Genomic DNA, 21,157 nt, shown 5'->3' with positions numbered 1-21,157 from the left:
CTACTAAACCTAGGTGGTTGAACCTGTAGGAAATCCTTTACTGTCTGCATAGATTTTGCTTTATCTTCCATTTTCTTTAACACTTCTTCTGCCTTAACACCAAACAAAGTATCATGCTGTAATGGAGCATCCAATAATTTTACTTTAACATGTTCAGGTAAACTTTGTTCTTTTAATCAAGCATGTCTTCGGATAACACAGCCTGTAACTGCGGCACTGCAAGAAGCCTCTAATGAATCAAAACCACATTGCAGAGTATGCTTTCCTACTTGTTCAGCTGCATGCAATAATTCCTGCATTTCCTTATTGTCAGGATTCTCTGAATTTGTAAGCATTTTCTGTTTTAACAAAGACATGAGGTACTGTTGATATTTAAGTATGTGAAAGTGGCAGTTTAAAGCCCTTACAGCTAAAGTAGCAGAGGTGTAAACTTTTTTCCTCCATCTAGCCAGAGCTCTGGAATCCCTATCAGAGGGGACAGGGTTTTTAGCAGTGGAAGCCTTAACCCTTTTGGGGCCCTGAGAAATTGTTTTGGGGTCAGCAGCAAGGTTCCTATAAAGAAATTTATGAGAGCCAGGGACCCTGTAATACCTGTCTGGCTTGACTGGTGCAGGGGGTAGAGAATCAGGAGACAGACTGGATTCAGAAAAAACATCATCAACTATATCTAGCACAGGAGGGACTGTCAGGGGCCTGTGTTGAGGCAGTAAAAGAAAATCTCTGAGCCTTTTCTTGGATTCTGAATAATCCTGGCTCTCCCAGTGGAAATGTTCCCTCATGGTGTGCAAAGTTTCCCCAAAAGAGTAATCCTCAGGAGGAGAGGCTGAAGGTATAGATTCTTCAGCATCAGAGTCCTTATAGGGAGGAAGAGAATAACTCTGATCTGAAGAGGAATCTGAGGAAATAGAAACCTGGTCAGAGGAATCATGGTCAGTGTCTTGCCTAGACCTTTTATCAGGAGGGGGATGGGAACCCCTGATCAATGTAATTAAGTCTTTAGCCATTTTAAGGATCTATTTCTTTGGCATGGTTGACTGTCCAGGAGAAAGCTGTACTTGTTTAATGGTGTCTTTGACTGTACTTTAGTTGCTGCAGGGGATTTAATAGTAAGCTGTGAAGGTCTGAAAACACCCTCAGAAGCTGATGCCTGCTCAGCGGCTCCGGACCCATCTGAGGGAATATTTTCCGTAGGCCCAGTACCTTGAGTATCCAGAGGCCTAGTTGTCTCCATGTGGGATTTGGATACGGCCTGTGGCTCTGAGGTGGTGGGTGTCAGGGGCTGCAAAAGCGCCTCACTGAGAACCGGCGACTGGCCTACAAGAGGCTTCGTCGTCGGTTTTGGACCTCGGATGCCTGTCCTTTTCCTTGTCTCTGCGTTTTTTATGCATTCCGGTCGTCGGTTGTTCCGATGGCATTATATAGTTAAACCTTCGGCCAAAGTAATGTAATGCAAAATCAAACCAACATTTAATAGTGCATTTGTTAAATCTAGCACAAAACCGACAACTAGTAACATCGTGGTCAGGGCCTAGGCAAGGAATACAGTAAGAATGAAAGTCCTTATGAGGTATTTGCTTCCCACAAGAAATACAATTGTTAACCTTTACTGACATCGGTCTGGAGCAAGAAATAGTTTCCCCAATGGGGTACTTAGCTTTATTGAAGACTTCGGTTCTGAAACTCTATTTTGAAAATCTCAGGAGTCGGCCGACCGGCACTTAAGAACTGCTTCTGCTTTGGGCACCGCGCGGCAAGAAAGACTGAAGAAAATGGCGTTGGTTGCATCTTTTATACCCCTGGCGCATTGAGGTCAGGGAAGAGGTGACAGCAACCGACGCCGGACCTAGACTTTGGAACTCGGGCCGACTGCGGGTAGACTGCCAGCAGGATAACCCAAGTGTAATGACTGCAACAGTGAAACACGATGAACATCAGGAGGGATAGCTAAAGGTCTATGTTGTGACAAATCTAAAATTTCTCTGAGTCTCTTTTTGGACTGAGGATAATCCTGGCATTCCCAGTGGAAACCCTCTGAAGGGCTTCACCAAAAGAAAAATCCTCTGGAGGGGAAGCAGAGGGAATGGATTCCTCTGCATCTGAATCCTCAAAAGCAGACAAAGGCATGTCTTCATATTCAGAAAAGTACAGTTTTGTACCTACCATAAATGTAGATGTTCGAGTGCGAATACAGCTGCAGTCATAACAGACGAGTTCTCCTGCCATCAGGCGGGTCCTCGGTCGGCCGAATTCCAAAGTCTAGGTCCGGCGTCGGTTGTCGTCGCTTCTTCCCTGACGTCAGTGCAACAGTGGTATAAAAGAACCAGCCGACGCCATTTTCTTCAGTTTTTCTTGCCCCAGATGTCAGGTGCCCCCAGAAGGAAGGCAATACATAAATTTGTGTAATAAGCAATGCCATATAATCAAAATATAATAGTGCAAGCAAATACATCATGAATAAATACCCCAATCTGGTTGCATGAGGATATGTTAGCCAATAGGCCTGTCCCAAGAGGGGAAGGAGGGAGGGAAACCTGGACTGCAGCTGTATTAGCACTCGAACATCTACATTTATGGTAGGTACAAAACTGTACTATGTTCATCGTGCATACAGCTGCAGTCATAACAGATGGGTAGAATCCCAAAGCTAAGAAAGGGGTGGTAGGCACTAGGTGGAACTAGGAGGAGCCAGAATGCCCTGCAAGACTGCAGTGGCAAAGCCCGCTCTAGATTTGGAGTACAGTGGAAGGTGGTAGTGCTTGGAGAAGGTATGCACAGAACTCCAAGTGGCTGCTTCTAAAATATCTTTGGTAGGAACTCCTCTAAGAAAGGCTGCAGAAGTAGCCGTGGCCCTTGTGGAGTGAGATCCGATGCCTGTAGGTACAGTTTTGCCATGAAAAGAATAGCAAAAGCGTATGCAATGGGCTATCCATTTTGAGATTGTCTGTTTGGAAATTGGCTTTCCTTGAGCTCCTATAGCATAGGACACAAAGAGCTGATCTGATTTTCTGAAAGGCTTTGTTCTGTCCAAATAATAACGCAGTTGTCTGTGGATGTCCAAGGAATGTAGTAATCTCTCCCCTTTGTTTTGAGGATTAGGATAAAAGGTAGGTAAATGTATGACCTGATTCAAAGCTACCCTGGATACCACTTTTGGCATAAAGGATGGGTTGGTTCGTAATGAAACTCTGTCCTGATGGAAGATGATAAAAGGCTGCAGAGCCATGAGAGCTTGTAGTTCTGAAACTCTACGAGCTGAGGTAATAGCCAGAAGGAAAGCTGTTTTCCAGGACAAATATTGCAAATCTGATGAGGCGGCTGGCTCAAAAGGAGGCAAGGTCAGTTTTTCGAGAATGAAATTGAGATCCCAAGCAGGCATTGGTTGTTTCCTTGGGGGTTTTAGATTCTTAGCCCCTCTGAGAAACTGTCTTAAGAGGGGGTGAGAGAATAAGGGTGGATCAGTGTTGTATTCTGCAGAAATGGCTGAGGCATGGATTTTGATGGAGGAGAATGAAAGTCCACTGCTTAGGAGCTCAGCTAGATACTGTAATATTTGAGGTAAATTCAGTTTTCCAGGATCCTGGCCCTTTTTCTCATTCCAGACACAAAACCGTTTCCATTTTGCGGAGTAAGCTTTTCTAGTAGACGGCCTTCTGGCCTCCAAAATGACATCCTGCACCTCCTTGGAGAGTAGGGTCTGTTGTAATGTTAAGGAATCTTCCATGCGGCTAGATTGAGTGTTTTTAGATGACTATGAAGAGTTTTGAAGCTGTGCTGAGTCAGGAGAAGAGGCATTAGAGGCAGGGTCCATTGTGGGGAATGCGTCAGGCTCCTCAGGAGTGGGTACCAGTGTTATCTTGGAGCAATGAGAATCATCTTTGGTCTGTCTGCTCTGGTTTTCAATAGAACTTTGGGCAGCAGAGGAAGAGGTGGGAAGGCATAAACTGTCATTGATGTCCAACTGAAAGAGAGAGCGTCCACTCTCCAGGCCTTTGGATGAAAAATCCTTGAGCAGAATTTTGTCAATTGGTAATTTTTGTGGGAGGCAAAGATATCTATGTCTGGCCTTCCCCATGCTTGGATTATCTCTGTAAAAACATGAGGATGCAACTTCCATTCGTGTGGATCTGTCATATTTCTGCTTAGGTTGTCTGCCAGCGTGTTTTCCTTGCCTGGCAAGTACTGTGCTTGTAGTTCGATTTGTAAGTCCATGGCCATGTTCCAAAGTGACATGGCCAGTCTGCATAGGGGGTATATGAATGTGTTCCTCCCTGTTTGTTTATGTACCACATTACTGTGGTGTTGTCCGTTCTTATCAATAGTTGACCTGGTTGCAGAAGGTCTTTGAAAGCTATAATAGCATTTATTACTGCTAGCATTTCCTCTTGATTGATGTGAAGGTGCTTTTCCTTTTGGGACCACTTGCCCTGAATGCACCGATCTGTCATGTGTGCCCCCCAGGCGTAGTCCGAGGCGTCTGTTGTGATGACTTGATTTGCTTGAGGCTTGCTGAATGGGAGACCTGTGTTTGTTTGGCATGCTTGAGACCACCACAGAAATTCCTTTTGAAGACATGGAATTAGTGGTATTATTGTTTCCAAACTGTGGCTGTGTTGAGACCATAGGTTTTTCAGGTACCATTGAAGTTTCCTCATATGCAGCTTTGCACATGGGATTAGTAAGATGCAAGATGCCATGAATCCCAGAGCCTGCAGGATTTTCCTTGCAGTCAGCCTGGTGCAATTTGCTAGTGCTCTGAAGTATTGAGTTAGTTGCCCCTGCTTCTCTGGCGTGAGGTAGGCCATCTGGCTGTTTGTGTCCAAGTTGGCACCCAGGAAAATTATTTTCCGAGAGGGTATTAGTCTTGATTTCTTTTTGTTGACTGTGTATCCCAGAGAATTCAACAACATTATTACATAAGCCAGATGTTTCAGAAGAATGTGCTTGCTGTCCGCTTGGATCAGGCAGTCATCCAAATAGGGGTATATTTGCATCCCGTGAAGTCTGCAGTAGGCAATTACTGATGCCAGGCATTTCGTGAATACTCTGGGTGCAGTAGATAAGCCAAAGGGCAATGCAGAGAATTGATAATGGGTTGAACCTGCAAGAAATCTGAGGTATCTTCTGCAGTTTTGTCTGATTGGGACATGCAGGTATGCCTCCTTGAGGTCCAGTGTTACTCCTTGCCCAGCATGGGAAGAAGCTGCTGTAGAGTGAGCATCTTGAATTTTGGTACGAGTAGAAATGTGTTTAGGATGGATAGGTCCAAAATAGGTCTCCAATCTTTTCCCTTCCTTGGTACCAGGAATAGTCTGGAATAAAAACATTGACCTTGTTCGTGCGTAGGTACCTCTTGAATAGCTTTCATGTCTATGAGATCTGTAATTTGTCTTTGTGCCTCTGCCCTTTGATTGTGCGGCAGGTTTGGCATGCCTCTCATTTTTGGAAGGGTGTGAAAATGGAATCTGCAGCCTCTGTTTATAATGTCCAGGATCCATTTGTCTTTTGTGACAATATGCCAATTTTTTGTAAATAATGCCAGTTTTCCGCCTAAGGGTGCTGCCATTTGAGTCTTGTTTGGCATGCAAAGGGGAAAGTCATTGGACTTGCTTTCTGAATGGTTGCGAGTTATCCTCAGCACCTCTTTGTGTAGGAGCTTGCCATTGTCTGCCTCTAAACGATCCTTGGTATTGCCCTCTGCCTCTCGGGCGCCTGTATCTACCTCTTTGGGGTCTGTCCGTGGCTGGGAAGGACCAATTTTTGGAAGGCCAATTTTTACTGAAACGTGGGGGTTGTACCTGTAGAAAATCTTTCACAGTTTGCATTGATTTAGCCTTTTCCTCCATTTTCCTTAATGCCTCCTCAGCATTAGCACCAAATAATACATCCTTTTGTAGAGGGGCATCTAGTAATTTAGCTTTTACATGATCTGGCAAGGTTTGTTCCTTGAGCCAGGCATGTCTACGTATGACTGATCCTGTAACAGCAGCTCTACATGAGGCCTCTAGAGCATCAAAACCACATTGTAAGGTATGTTTACCCACTTGTTCTGCACTATGCATCAAATCCTGCAACTCCTTCAAGTCTGGTTGTTCAGGTTGTGACATTTTACTTTTCAATTGTGATAACAGAAACTGTTGGTACTTTTGCATATGCCCTCATGGTTAAGGTAGCCAAGGTATATACCTTTTTTCCCGACCTTTCTAAGGATCTGGAATCTCTCTTAGAAGGTAATGGATTTTTAGCAGTGGAGGCCTTAATTCCCTTGGGGCCCTGTGAGATGGTTTCTGGGTCAGCAGCATGGCTTTTATATAAAAATTGGTGTGAGTCAGGAACCCTGTAGTACCTGTCAGGCTTGACTGGGGCTGGAGGTAGAGAATCCGGGTTAAGGCAGGCCTCCGAATACACATCATCTAGTATGTCCAAGACAGGAGGTATAGCCAGAGGCCTGTGCTGAGGTAGCAAGAGAAAATCCCTAAGCCTTTTCTTGGAATCTGAATAATCTTGGCCTTCCCAGTGGAAGTGTTCTCTTAAGGTATGCAAAGTTTCCCCAAATGAGTAATCCTCTGGGGGGGAGACAGAGGGAATGGACTCCTCTGCATCAGAATCTTCAAAAGGGGAGTAAGAATGTTCCTGATCATCAGAGTGCTCTGAAATAATGGAGCCCTGATCAGAGGAGGGGGATTCTTCCTCCACTCTGGGCCTTTTGTCCGGGGGAGGTTGAGAACCCCTGATAAGAGTAATTAAATCCTCAGCCATTTTAAGCATCTGTTTTTTAGGCATGGGGCCTGGAGATGGGCCCTGTGTAGCTTGTCTCAGAGTGCATGGCTGCTTTAGACTTAGTGAAAGCCTTGATGGAAAAAGAAGAGGAAGGTCTGAAGACACCTTGAGAGGAGGTGGACCTGTCCACATTTTGAGATTCACCGCCAAGAGTGGCTTCGGTATCTGTAGTCGGGGTGTGGGCCGAGGAGCCTGCGACCTCGGGCACAGGAGACACCGCCAATGAAGTGTCGTCGGTAGTCAGGGGCTGCGTAGGCGCCTCGCTGAGAACCGGACCACGTGTAGTCGGCTTTGGCGTGGTGTCGGTAGAGGCCGCGGACCTCATGTGTCGGTCCTTATCTTTGCGCTTTTTAGACAAAACTGGAGTCGGAGTATCCGACGACATAATATAGTAACAGAAAACTTCGGACTCACCACGAAATAAATAAATACAGTATATTTTATTAGACAAATGGTAAGCGCTTTCGCGTATTCAGAGATACGCTTCCTCAGACCATAACATCAAATCAAATACTGCAAGCTTATATAGTTGAATAACCACTTAATTAAACCCAATCAAATAATTAATTAGGTAATGAGGCAATCAAAAAACAGATCTTTTAAAGAAACAGCTTATAAAATACATGATTCCTAATATAAAATGCAGTATCATGCTATAGGAAATAAATGCGATCTTGTTAACTGCTTACAAACCTAAAAGTACATTTATATATAGTTTAAAACTATCTAACATGTAGGTAATCATGTATACAGCCTATATATGAATTTATATACAAATAAAAACTATTAATATAAATATTATATAAAACATAGTACCTATCTACTGCTATAAATGTGAAAAAATATGTGCTCATTCAAATAAACTAATAAAGTCAATAAATAGATAAATACATATCTATTACATTCACAGAATATGCAGAAATATATATATTCTGCTATCTAATTAAATATATTAAACACACTTAAATAATAAATGCATATGAATAACATTATTAAAATCAGTATGGACTTTGCTTATCAAGAATATATGAAACTGTAATAAATATATACATATATGTATTTAAAATATATACATATGTACAAAATATATATATAAATGTGCATATACAGTTATGTACGCTAAACATCTATGCATAAAAATATATATATGTATCTACATAAAACTGTATGGTCAGTAAAAATCTAAATTCAACCTAAAACTTGATCTTGGGCTATAACAAATATTATCTACGTGAAGCAAGATGTGACCTCAGGGAGACGTATGTTTTTAGACCTGGGGGATGATGCCCCCTCAGCTTAAAAATCCAATACAATTCTTTTGTTTCTAAGAGACTCATATAATCTCCGCCTCTTCTACTCTGTTCTACAACTTGTAGCACCCTAAAAACAAAAGAATGATTAGGATATGACAAAACATGTCTAGCCAATGCATTTAGTTCATTATTATTTTTAATATCATATTGGTGGTTGTAGATCCTGTTTTTTAATTTTCTCTTGGTGAGACCAATGTAGAAAGCAGAGCAGGATTCACATGTTGCTAAATATATTAAACCTATTGTCTCACAGGTGGCCTCAAACCTGGGGGCAAAAGAAAAATTAATAGTAGGATGTGTAAACAGCTGTTCCCTGGAGATATATTTGCAGTAGTTACAGTGATTGCATGGGTAGGTGCCATACCTAATGTGCTGTATTTGGCTTACTAATAATTCAGCAGGTTGTCTATCACACAGAAGTCTTTTTAGACTTCTGTTGTTTCTGTATGTAAACAGTGGCCTTTTACCTACAAGTTTTAAGGTTGGTCGATCTATGGTCAAAACTTTCCAATTATCTGAAATAATATCTCTTATGTAGAGAAAGTCATTGGTATAAGTAGTTAAAAAATGCAACCTTTCAGTTGTTTCCTTAGGATACTTCTTGATAAAGGTACCTGCATAAACTCCAGTTTTAATCTCTCTACCTTGTATTGAAGCATCTCCCAAAATTTGCTCTCTAGTATGTTGGATAAGATCCTTATTATAGCCGCTGTCAGTGAAAATCTTTTCCAGTCTATCAGCTTCTAGAGTTAAGTCAGTTTTATCTTTACATAATCTTAAAATTCTGTGAAACTGGCTTTTAACTATGCCACTAAAAGTGTGACGTGGGTGCATGCTGTCAAACCGCAATATAGTGTTTTTCCAGCATGCCTTTCTATGGAGTTTGGGTATCAATCTACCCCCTCTAATGTCCAAAGTAACATCTAGAAAGTCCACCGAATCATAGGATGCTTCAACAGTAAATCTTAAAAAATCTGTCGTTGACTCAAGGTATTCCTTAAATGAATTAAATTCTTCCAAGGTGCCATCCCAAACTATTAAAACATCATCCACAAAACGCCTGTATAGTAGGACTCTACCAAACCACTGGTGATTAAATACAAATTGCCTCTCCCACTGGTACATAACCAAATTGGCGTATGTATTAGCACAGGGGGTGCCCATAGCCACTCCTGACTCTTGTAGGAATAGGCATCCCCTGAAGCTAAAAACATTGTTGTATAGCACCAATTCTAGCAGTTGGCATGTGAGTATTTCCTTGTTTCTATCAAAAGATGGAAATATCTGCAGTAGTTCCCTTACTGATTGTATCCCTTCTTCATTAGGTATACAGGTAAAAAGACTCTGAACATCCATAGTGATTAACAAATGCTGGTCTTTTACTAACTCAGTGTCTATACATTCTATAAATTCTATGAGTTCATAAGTATCCTTTAGAATACTTGGGATTTCTGATATTATTGGCCTTAGTGTATCTTCTAGATAGATGGAAATATTCTCAGTAGACCATTTACTGCCTGACACAATGGGTCGTAGTGGGGGGGGGGGGACATTTTCATGCATCTTAGGTAGTCCTTTAATCACAGGTGTGTGTGGATACTCATTATAAAAAAAGTCATACAGTTCTTTAGTGATCTGTCGACACATGAGTAAATCATACAGTGTATCATGAACATAATTAATAATTTTCAACAATTTCACTTGATCTATCATGGAATAAGTGGAATCATCATTTAACATGGTGGACATAAGATGTACATATTGCTCTGTGTCGAACAATACAATGCCCCCTCCCTTGTCAGCAGGTCTCAACATTAGTGAGGGATCATTCATGAAATAATGTAAAGATTTTTTCTCATTATCTGTCATATTAAAATAAGCACATTTCCTTTTACCTTCATAAAAATAAACATATAAATCTTGCTCACAGGTTTTTATAAAGCAGTCAACATGAGCTGGTATTGGTGGAAAGAAAGTACTTTTTTTCTTATGCTGTGGGATCTTTGGTAAGGTAGAATTCTCTGTTTCTGAAATTTTAGATTTAAAATAAAGTTTCAGAGCCACTGCTCTACCAAACATGCGAATGTCAGTTAATACATCTGCCAAATCACTTCCCTGTGAAGGGACAAGAGAGCCCTTTATTTAGAAGGCTCATGTCGTAAGGCGTAAGTACATACCTTGACAAGTTGAAAAAGAGTGGCTTTAAGGTCTCTGCCTTCTCCTTTGCTGTACAAAAGTTTCCCCTGAAAGTTTGCGTTTTTTCTTTTCCCAGCTGTCTGCCCGGTCCCGTGGAAAGACAGTCTTCCTGATGGGAAGCGGTAAAAAATGAGAGTTATCTACTGCAACAGTTTTGTGTATAGCTCCCATATTTCTTGTTGTTCCTAGGTTGCGATTTGCCTCCTGGTTCGGTAATGACGTGGAAAAAGCCGTAGCTGAATCTACGATTGTTGGTAGTTCTGGAGGTGTGGTAAACGCTTCATCAGACACTTCACTGGTAGAAGCAACGGCTGAGGCTGAAGATAACGAACCAACTGGATTCAACGCAATGAGCGTACGTTCAAAGGGCGCTGAATTTGGAATATGATTTTCAGCCTGTGATACCCGGTCTGTTCTCCTCGGCCAAATAAAGACATTACCAGTAGCAAAGTCCCTATGATCACGCTGTGGTTGGTCTGTTGTAGTTTTAAGGCATAATTGTTTACCTGTCCATACATGGAGTCAAGTCTTTTTTGACAAAACTCTTCACGAAAACTGTCTTTAATTTCTTTGTTAAGTGAGCTGACCTGAGCCAACAGTTGACTCTCAAGGGGACTAAAATAGTCAATTAGAAGTTGCACGTATTTGTAACCAGCCTCTAAATTAATTTCCTGCCACTTTTTTAATAAAGCAGGATGACTGTCCCCATAGGTCGGCATGCATAGTATACGCATGCCTCTAGGAATTAACCGAAAATGAAGGCAAGCCTCCATGTGCTTACGTTGCCAGATTAAACGTTGGAGTTTAAACAAATCATTTTCTAATTGTTTTACCTTGATGTTAAAAGTTTCAATATTTTCAATAGTTTCAGCAGCAGGTGCTGAGATAGGCACATTGAAGTCCAGAGCCAATAAAGGATTCTGTGAGTATCCCATTATGGCAGTCCATTGTTCCTCACTGGAAAAGATCCTTGGTTCTGGGTTGTAATCCATCCAAAATGTTGACATAATATAGTTAAATGTTTTGCCAAAATAATGCTGGGTGAACTCCGCCCGACGCTTAATGGTGCGTTTGTTGAATGTAGCACAAAAGCGACAGACCGAGACGTCGTGGTCTGGGCCTAAACAAGGAATACAGAGGGAATGGAAACCTTATGCGGTATTTGCTTCCCACAAGAAATACAATTATTAACTTTGTCTGACATCGGTCTGAGGCAAGAAAAGTTTCCCCAACGGGGTACTTAGCTTTCAAGAAGACTTCGGTTGCAAAATTTTCGTAATTTCAGGAGCTGGCTGACCGGCACTTGTGAACTGCTTCTGCTTCGGGCACCGCGAGGCAAGAAAGACTGAAGAAAATGGCGTTGGCTGGTTCTTTTATACCCCTGTCGCACTGACGTCAGGGAAGAAGCGACGACAACCGACGCCGGACCTAGACTTTGGAATTCGGCCAACCGAGGACCCGCCTGATGGCAGGAGAACCCGTCTGTTATGACTGCAGCTGTATGCACGATGAACATCATCAGAATTATCGGACTCTTGGTCAGTTAAAGCTGCTGGGGTCAGGTCTCTTTTTCTCTTAGCAGGGGAAGGCTGGCATCCCCTAATCAGCATGATCAGGTCTTCTGCCATTTTAAGCATTTAAGATTGTGGAAAGGAAGCAGGTGCTTGAGACTGGGTCATCGTTTTTTTAAGGTGTAGCTTGTACTCTTGGCCTTAGAAACTCGGTCGTTTTAGACAAAACTGAAGACACGAAAGAAGTCATTGTTTTTTGTTGAGTATTGGTAATGCGAAGAACTTCCTCAGAAGCCGGTGGCTGAACAGTGGCTCCGGACCCATCCAAGGTAGAGACATTCGCAGGTTCCGTACTCAAAGAAGAGTCTTGCGGCATACCGGACTCCGAACGGGTCTCGGTAGCGGCCTGCGAATCCATCAAAGTGGGCATCATGGGCTGCGAAACCACCTCACTAAGTACCGGCGAACTGGCGACTAGCTTAACAGAAGTGGCATCTGCAGTTTTGGACCCATGCAGTCTGTCACTGTCTTTATCCTTACGTTTTTTCGGAAGATCGATAGTCGGACGGCTTACCGAAGCCATTTCGGAATACAGAGATCGAGAGCGAAAGTATTTAGCGACAATAAGGTCCCGGTGATGAATAGTTCGGGTGCTGAACAAAGCACAAAACTGACAGCGAGGAACATCGTGGTCAGGGCCTAAACAGGTGAAGCCGTAAGAATGGAAATCTTGGTGTGGTATTTGCTTTCCACAGGCAAGACAATTGTTAACTTTTTGTGACATCGGTTAGAGCAAGATAAAAGGATCCCCAACAGGGTACTTAGCTTTAGAAGACTTCAGGATGATTCAATTCGGAAAAGAAAAGTCAGGTAGCGGCCGACCAGCACTCGTGCAAACTGCTTCTGCTTCGGGCTCCTCGGCAAGAAAGACTGACGTAATGGCGTCCGCTGCCTGTTTTTATACCCCTGACAACCGGACGTCAGTCCTGGAGCGACAGAAACCGACGCAGAAATACTAAATCTCTGGTATTCGGGCGGAATGAGGGCTACCTGCAGGCAGATAACCCAAGTGTGATGACTGCAACAGTGAAACACGAAGAACATTAAAAAGGTACCACAACAAAGTCTTCAAACAGTCATGCAGTTAAAGAATGTATTTGTTTGGACTTAAACTGTAAACTTGAACACTTTTCTAAATGGGATGTATTGCCTTAAAAAATGTACTCACCACTAAGGGGAGAGTCTGTGCTGCCAGGACTGTGCTGTCGGGAGGAAGATGAATCACTACTCTTTCGTTCATCTAATGTATCACTGTAGCGCCTCTTCCAATAGTTTAATTCTTCCCGGTCAGCTTCCTGACAGCGGCGTAGGACAGCTACAGAACGCCTTGTCTTCTCTACCATGTCCATAATACAGTTTAATACCTGCAGGAACATTACATAAGTAAAGCATCAGTGCAGTAACAGGCATTTTGAGGACTTGCCACACTTAAAGTCCAAGGTTTAAATTTTACTTACCATTTACTGTAGGTTTACTGTCACTTTATACAGAAGCCTCTGAATTTTGTACCTTTTGAAGCAGATATTACAAGGCTATATCCTGCTGTTTATTTACTGCACATGTACACCTTTACCTACCCCTACGATCCCATGTTTCTCTCCAACTGTCCCTCCCCTTGACACACATCAGTACTGCAGTTCTCATTATCCACTACAGAATGACACAAAAGCAGCAGTTTGAAACCTAGCCCGCTGTGGTTAAATCCTACAATTTACAGAGTTTTAGGCCTTACTTTGGATAAATCCTACATCGTATAGAGTTATGGAGCTTTACTATTGTGTCCTAGCAGAATACAGGCTTTTCTTATTGTTCATTTCTGTTAAACCTAAATATATAGCCTTTGCTTTCTCATTACCATTTCTTGCTTTCTGTTATCACTTTATACACATTTCTGCTTCTCCTTCATCATGGTTGAAAATGCCTGCAGAGATCATTCTGCTTACATAGTTATCAATATGTTAACAAAACTTACTAAATTAAATCACTATTTCAAATGGAAACCGCACAGTTACTATCCTGACGCCCCATAAGAACCTCTTCCCCATCTATGCCCTTTTCCCAACTCCTGGAACATGTTGGTCACATCAGTCAAACATTCTTTGGTAGATAACTCGCTGATGATTCTAAATTACAGTTCAGATATAATCCAAACCAGATGGACTGTCTAGATGAAACCTGAAAGAAATTCACATCCATGTAGATACTGGCATAAGCACCTAGTTTTATCTCTCTACTGTCAAGGTAAACATTTAAACAGGAGAAGCCTAAAGCAGGTTATTAAGGACTAAGCCCAAGCTAACACAGTGTTTCCCACCTGCCATATTACATTATGTAAAAACATCACTGATTCTGCACTTATTTATTTAAAATAAGGAAATCCAAGGTCATACAACCTTGGGGTAGGTTAAAATCCTACAATATCAAACCACTGAGCAGATCAAGTTTGCATGATCACAAGTTCATGACAAGACACCTGAAAAAGAAGTTCTGTACTCACGGTAACGTTCCCTCTGTGTTGTTCATTTTAATTCAGCCTCAACGTATGGGACTCGGATCCGACCTTGCATCAAACTTGGCCATTACTACAGCTCACCAAAGCCTACAAACTCTAGAGCTTTTCCCTACCCACAATGCTCTGGCCCCTCTCACCTCAGACAATGCATATAGACTGACAGAAGAAGAAGAGAAATAATAAACAAGGAACAATGCAAGATGCCATCACTGGTGTTGAAATCCAAGGGAGCAAGGGATGCTGACTGTGTCCTTACAAATATGTTTCTTGGCCAAGGGAATTTGAACCAAAAAAGACCAGGGGCTGGTGAGTGTAGGGCTCAGGCTGAATGAAAATAGACCGACACAGATGGAGCATTATGGTGAATACATAGCTTCATGTTGTCAATTTTCATTCATCCCCAGTGTATGGGACAGAGTCCCCAGCTACCCGAGTCCTGGGTGGACTCTAAGGAATGATGTTTCTGAGAAAGGCTGAACCTAATCCCGTTCTTCTCCTTGAGACCAGATCTAGTTTGCAGTAGTTGACAAAGGTATGTGGATATGACCACGTAGCAGACTAGCCATGGCTTTGTGGAAGTGAAAATATCATCCAGGTAAGCTCTAGACTGAAAAGCCATGGAAGTTGCCACGGATCTGGTAGATTGAGCTCTTACAGGTTTGTGGATAGGCACATTAAAATTTTCATACATTCTGTTATCCATCTGGCTATTTCTTGATAGGTTGCCCCAAGCTATGGTGCACAAAAGAAACAAAAATTTAGTCCGATTTCCTGAAATCTTTTGTACGATGCAAATAGTAGCACAAATGTCTATGGACATCCAATGAATGCAGCAAGAACTCCCCTTGGTTACTGTACTTTGGAAAGAATACTGGAAGATGAAAGGCTTGATTAATATTGGATTCTGGCACCACCTTCGGTAGAAAGGAAAAGTACAGTTGTGTACCCTTACCATAAATGTAGATGTTCGAGTGTATTCACTGTTGCAGTCATTACATTTGGGTAATCTGCTGGCAGGTTGCCCTCAGTCGGGCTGAATAAAAAAGTCTTGGGTCCTGCGTTGGTTGCTGTCTCCTCTTCCATGACGCATTGGACGAGAAAATAGGGGAGGCTCTGTGTTGTAATGAGCCGAGATGGCAGAGGCATGGATTTCTATCGAAGAAAAAGCATCTCAGTCAAATATTGTAAAATCTGAGGAATATTGGGCTTTGCTGTGTCTATTCCTTGTGCTTGGTTCCAAGCACAGAATCTCTTCCCTTTATCAGCAAAAGATTTTCTAGTACTAGGCCTTCTGGCTTCCAAAATGACATCCATCACAGATTTACTGAGAGGTGTTGATTAACAATGCTGCAAGATTCAGAGTTTGGAGCTGAGTGTGCAGAATTTGATAGTTCTGCTGAGACAGTAGATGAGGTATTTGAGACAAGTACCATGGAGGAAGGTGAGACATATTCCTTAGAAGTGAGTACCAGTGCTGGCAAGGCCAGTCCGGAGCAATTAGGATAATTTTTGGTTTTTCCTGTCTGACTTTTAGTAAGACCTTGGAGAGTAGAGGCAGAGGGGGAAAGGCATAGACTGATAGGTTTTTCCAAATGAATGATAGAGCATCCACTTTCCATGCTTTTTTGTGATGAGTTCTCGTGCAGAATTTGTCCAACCGATAATTTTGGGAAGAGGCAAATAGATCTATGTCTGGGCTCCCCCATTTCTGGTTAACATGCTGAAGATTTGTGGATCCAGTTTCTATTTGTGTGGGTCCATAAGATTTCTGCTTAGGTCGTCTGCCAGAGTATTTTGCTTTCCTGGCAGGAAATGAACTTGAAGATGTATTTGGTAAGTCAAGGCTGTGTTCCACAAAGCCATGGCTAGTCTGCAAAGGGGGTAGTAATGTGTACCTCCCCCTGCTTGTTTATTTACCACATAACTGTGATGTTGTCCGTCTTTATCAGTAGTTGTCCTGGATAAAGTAAGTCCTTGAAGGTGGTCAGAGCATTCTAAACAGCTAGTATCTCTTTCTGGTTGATAATGCAGATGCATTTGGTTTGCGCTCCATCTGCCCTGAATGCATCTCCCTGCCAGGTGGCCCCCCCAAGCATAGTCCACTGCATCTGTAGCTAGGGTTTGGGTGGCAGGGGGTAGAGTGAATGACAGTCCCTTGTTTTGGTGACATGTCTCTGCCCACCAAAGAAACTCCTGCTGTAGGCAGGGAATGAGAGGAATCATTGTTTCCAGGCTGTGACAATGTTGACTCCATAAACCTTTTAGGTACCACTGAAGTTTCCTCATATGCAGTCTCACATATGAAATTAGTAGAATGCAGGATGCCATGAACCCCAAAGCCTGCAGAATTGGGTTTTTGTTATCATTTGTTTGAAGTATGTTGTCAGTTGCTTTTGTTTGTCTGGCGTGAGGTAAGCCACCTGCATAGTTGTATTCAAGCTTGCACCCAGGAATGTAATTATTTGAGAGGGTACCAGTTGTGATTTCTTTTCGTTTACGGTGTACCCTAGGCATGCTAGAAACCTTTTTACAAATGCCAGATGTTGAAGAAGAGTGTCCTTGCTTCTGCTTCAATGAGACAATCGTCCAGATAAGGATAAATTTGAATTCTTCTTTGTCTGCAGAATGCAATTACTGGTGCCAGGCACTTTGTAAAGACCCTGGGCGCAGTAGATAAGCCGAAGGGCAGTGCAGAGAATTGGTAATGCAAAAAACATGCTTTGAAGCGGAGGTATCTTCTGCATGATTCCCTTATTGGGATATGCAGGTATGCCTCTTTTAAGTCTAGAGTTACTAACCAAGCATTCCTGCCTAGCATAGGCAGTAGCTGTTGTAAAGTCAGCATTTTGAATTATGGAATGTCCAGAAACGTGTTCAGAATCGATAAGTCCAGTACTGGATGCCATGAATTGTCTTTTCTGGGTACCAGGAAAAGTCTTGAATAAAAACCTTGTCTTTTCCTTTTCTGGTACTGGTTGAATAGCTCCCATATCCATGAGGGACATGACTTGTTTCTGGGCCTCTGGCCACTGGTTTTGTGGCAGATCCGGCCATCCGTTTGGAACTGGCAAAGTATGGAAATGAAATTTGTACCCCTGGGATACTATCTTTAATACCCACTTGTCCTGGGTAATTAACTGCCAATTTTGAGCAGGCAGTGCTAGTTTCCTCCCCAAGGGGGCTGCCAAAAGATAAGTGCTTGGTGATGGTAGAGGAAAGTCATTGAGACTGCTTACTGTAGGGTTGTGCTTTGTTTCCTCCAGATTTGGAGGAGGAGGCACCCCATTACTTTGACCTGTAAGAACCCTGTGACTGGTATCTGGAGCCTTTTGAGCACCTGGATTTGCCCTGAGTGGCTCTGTTGGACACAGGAAAGGACCAATTTTAGTAGGCCAGTGCCTACTGAACTTGGGTGGCTGCACTTGCAAGAAATCTTTTACAGTTTGCATAAATTTAGCTTTGTCTTCCATTTTCTTTAAAACCTCTTCTGCCTTATTACCAAACAGAGTATCATGCTGCAAAGGGGCATCCGACATTTTAGCTTTAACATGATCAGGCAGATTTTGCTCCTTGAGCCAGGCATTCCTTCTAATCACAGATCCAGTAACGGTGGCCCTACAAGAGGCCTCGAAGGAATCAAAACCACATTGCAAAGTATGCTTTCCAACCTGTTCTGCTGAATGCAATAATTCCTGTAACTCTTTAATTTCCACACAATCAGAAATCAACATCATTTTCCGTTTCAGTAAGCCCATAACATGCTGTTAATATTTAAGCATATGAAACTGGCAGTTTAAAGCCCCGATTGCCAAGGTTGCAGACGTATAAACCTTCTTACCCCATCTATCCAGCGCCCTGGAATCTCTATCAGAAGGGGTAGGATTTTGGGCTGTAGAGGCCTTTACACCCTTGGGACCCTGAGAAATAGTCTCAGGATCAGCAGCAGGACTTTTGAAAATAAATTTGTGGGAGTCAGGAACTCTGTAATATCTGTCTGGCTTATTAGGAGCCGGAGGCAGGGAATCAGGAGCCATGCTAGATTCGGAGAACACATCATCAACAATGCCTAATACAGGAGGTATTGCCAAAGGCCTATGCTGAGGAAGAAGAAGGAAATCCCTAAGCCTCTTTTTTGATTCAGAGAAGTCCTGACTCTCCCAGTGAAAATGTTCCCTTAAAGTATGCAAAGTCTCTCCAAAAGAGTAATCCTCAGGAGGAGATGCAGATGGGATGGACTCCTCTGCATCAGAATCCTCACAGAGTGGAATAGAAAATTCCTGATCAGAAGAAATGGAAACCTGATCTGAAGATTCATAATCAGTGCCTTGCCTAGGCCTCTTAGCCTGATCAAGGTAATTAAATCCTCAGCCATTTTAATCATCTGTTTTTTAGGCATAGGGGCCTGAGCACGTGGCTCATGCATCAGTTTTGTAGACATAGAAGTTGTTTTTGAGCTTGTTTTTGTTGCTGGCGTCGGTTTAATATAAAAATGTTGAGGCCTGAAAACACCCTCAAAAGCCGGTGCCTGCTCAGCGGCTCCGGACCCATCCAAGGGTGAGACATCCGCGGGTTCAATACTCTGAGAATCTCGTGGCATACTGGACTCCGAATGGTTCTCGGTAGAGGCCTGCGACTCAAAAGTAGTGGGTATCAGGGGCTGCGAAAGTGCTTCACTGAGTAAAGGCGAACCGACGACTGGCTTAGGAGAAGCTTCATCATCGGTTTTGGACCTCAACGGTCTGTCTCTGTCTTTTTCTTTGTGTTTTTTATGAACTCTGGTAGTCGGACTGCTAACCAACGACATATCAGGATAATTAAATCTTGAACCAAAATATGCAGAAGCAAAAATATACCGACGCTTAATAGTGCGTTGGTTAAATCTAGCACAAAACCGACAGCAAGGCACTTTGTGATTAAGGCCTAGGCAAGGAATACAGTACAAATGAAAATCCTTATGAGGTATTTGCTTCCCACAAGTAATGCAATTATTAACTTTTACTGACATCGGTAAGGAGCAAGAAAAAGTTTCCCCAACGGGGTACTTAGCTTTAGTTTGAAGACTTTAGTTCTGACACTTGAATACGAAAATTTCAGGAGTCGGCCGACCAGCACTTGCAAACTGCTTCTGCTTCGGTCACCGCGTGGCAAGAAAGACTGAATAAAATGGCGTCGGATGTATGTTTTAGATCCCTGATGACCTGACGTCATGGAAAAGGAGACAGCAACTGACGCAGGACCCAAGACTTTGTTATTCAGACCGACTGAAGGCAACCTGCCAGCAGATTACCCAAATGTAATGACTACAACAGTGAAACACGAAGAATATCATTGGTCCATAAGGTAACCCTATCCTTGTGAAAGACCAAGTAAGGGGGGGGGGGTTTGAGCATAAAGTGTGAAGCTCTGATATTCTCCTGGACAAGGTTATAGGGCAAGAAAGGCTGTCTTCCAACACAGGTATTTTAAATCACATTTGGTTGCAGGGTCACAGGGAGATTGAGTCAGGGCTTGTAGTACTAGAGTTAAATCCCACAGGGGAATAGGGCCCTTAAAGGGAGGTCTTAACCAAAGGGTACCTTTCAGGAATACTTTACAAATTTTTGCAGAAGCCTTGAAGAATTGAGTAATCCCACATGGAAATTTGAAATTGCTGCAAGCTAAACTTTAATGATAGATGTGCCTGCCCCTTTGTTAAACAATTATGCCAGAAATTCAAGAACTGCATATGTAGAAGCCATAAAGGGTTCTGTGCGATTCTTCTCCACCCAAAAAATAAATCTTTTCCACTTGCTTTTGCACAATTTCCTAGCAGAAGGTTTATGGGATAATAAGAGAATAGAAGGAGAAAGTTACTGTCAGCTGCCTGTCAGGTGCCAGGATCTGCCACATAACGCACGCTCTCAGGTCACTCCACAACAAGTACAAATATGACTCTGTCATTGTCCATGTTGGTGTGAATGACCTGAGATGTACCTCCCTGGACTACATGAGAAGAGACATGGAGGAGCTGTCTGATCTTGTAGCTCAGGCAGGTATGACCCTAGCCCTGAGTAGCATCCTGCCATCACCCAGAATGATACCACAGTACAAGGACAAAATGATTGACTTCAACAATTGGCTAAGTTTCTGGTGTCATTCAAAGGGGATCCAGTATCTGTCTGCCTGGGATGACATGATTGACAAACCACGACGCTTTGCCAGAGATGGCCTTGGGATTCTGGATACTGGCTAAGGCTCTTGCCACCCCTATAGTGCCTTTTTTAGGCAAGGTTCAAATGACAAATTCACCACCGTAATAGGTACAAGCAAGCTAAATCTGAGGGTTTGTTTGTGTCTTTCGGCTTTTCCCGGTTAGGGGTCGCCACAGCGGAACTCCGGTCCACTAATGATTGGTCGTGGATTTTTACATACCGGGTTACCAGCCCTGACGCACAACTTTCAACAAACTTAATGCTAGAAGTCTAAACCTCAAAATGCACTCACTTGAGACACTCCTTAAAATGGAGAACATAGACATCTGTGCAGTGACAGAGACCTGGTTCAAAGCTCGAGAGAGCACCCCTGAATTAGCAGGCTATAATTCATACCACACCTTTCGGACACCTAACCTGGACTGAAACACTAAAGGCGGAGGCGTGTCCATATTCATTAAGGATATCCACACCTCCTGGCTAGTTGCTCAGCATAATGCATCCGAGATTATCCAAGTGCAACTAACTCTGGGCAAGACCGCAATCCAAATTGTAGCTTGCTACAGATCCCCCCACCATGCCCCAGGATTCCCACTC

General features: G+C 42.8%; 1 protein-coding gene across 8 annotated transcripts in view; it reads right to left on the bottom strand.

The window, feature by feature from the left end:
• Positions 1-21,157, bottom strand: part of CBFA2T2 (CBFA2/RUNX1 partner transcriptional co-repressor 2) — a 370,144-nt gene that overhangs the window by 49,877 nt on the left and 299,110 nt on the right. For all 8 annotated transcript variants that reach the window (XM_044090262.1, XM_044090269.1, XM_044090265.1 and 5 more), the window contains exon 8: positions 13,026-13,221. In XM_044090262.1, the coding sequence (XP_043946197.1) occupies positions 13,026-13,221 (196 nt within the window). The remainder of the gene's footprint in view (positions 1-13,025; positions 13,222-21,157) is intronic.

The sequence above is a fragment of the Protopterus annectens genome, chromosome 12.part0, assembly GCF_019279795.1.
Source record: "Protopterus annectens isolate FY-2018-M chromosome 12.part0, PAN1.0, whole genome shotgun sequence".
NCBI classification, from domain to species: Eukaryota; Metazoa; Chordata; order Ceratodontiformes; family Protopteridae; genus Protopterus; species Protopterus annectens.
Note: the sequence above shows the minus strand (reverse complement) of the source record. Positions and strands in the feature narration are given on the sequence as shown.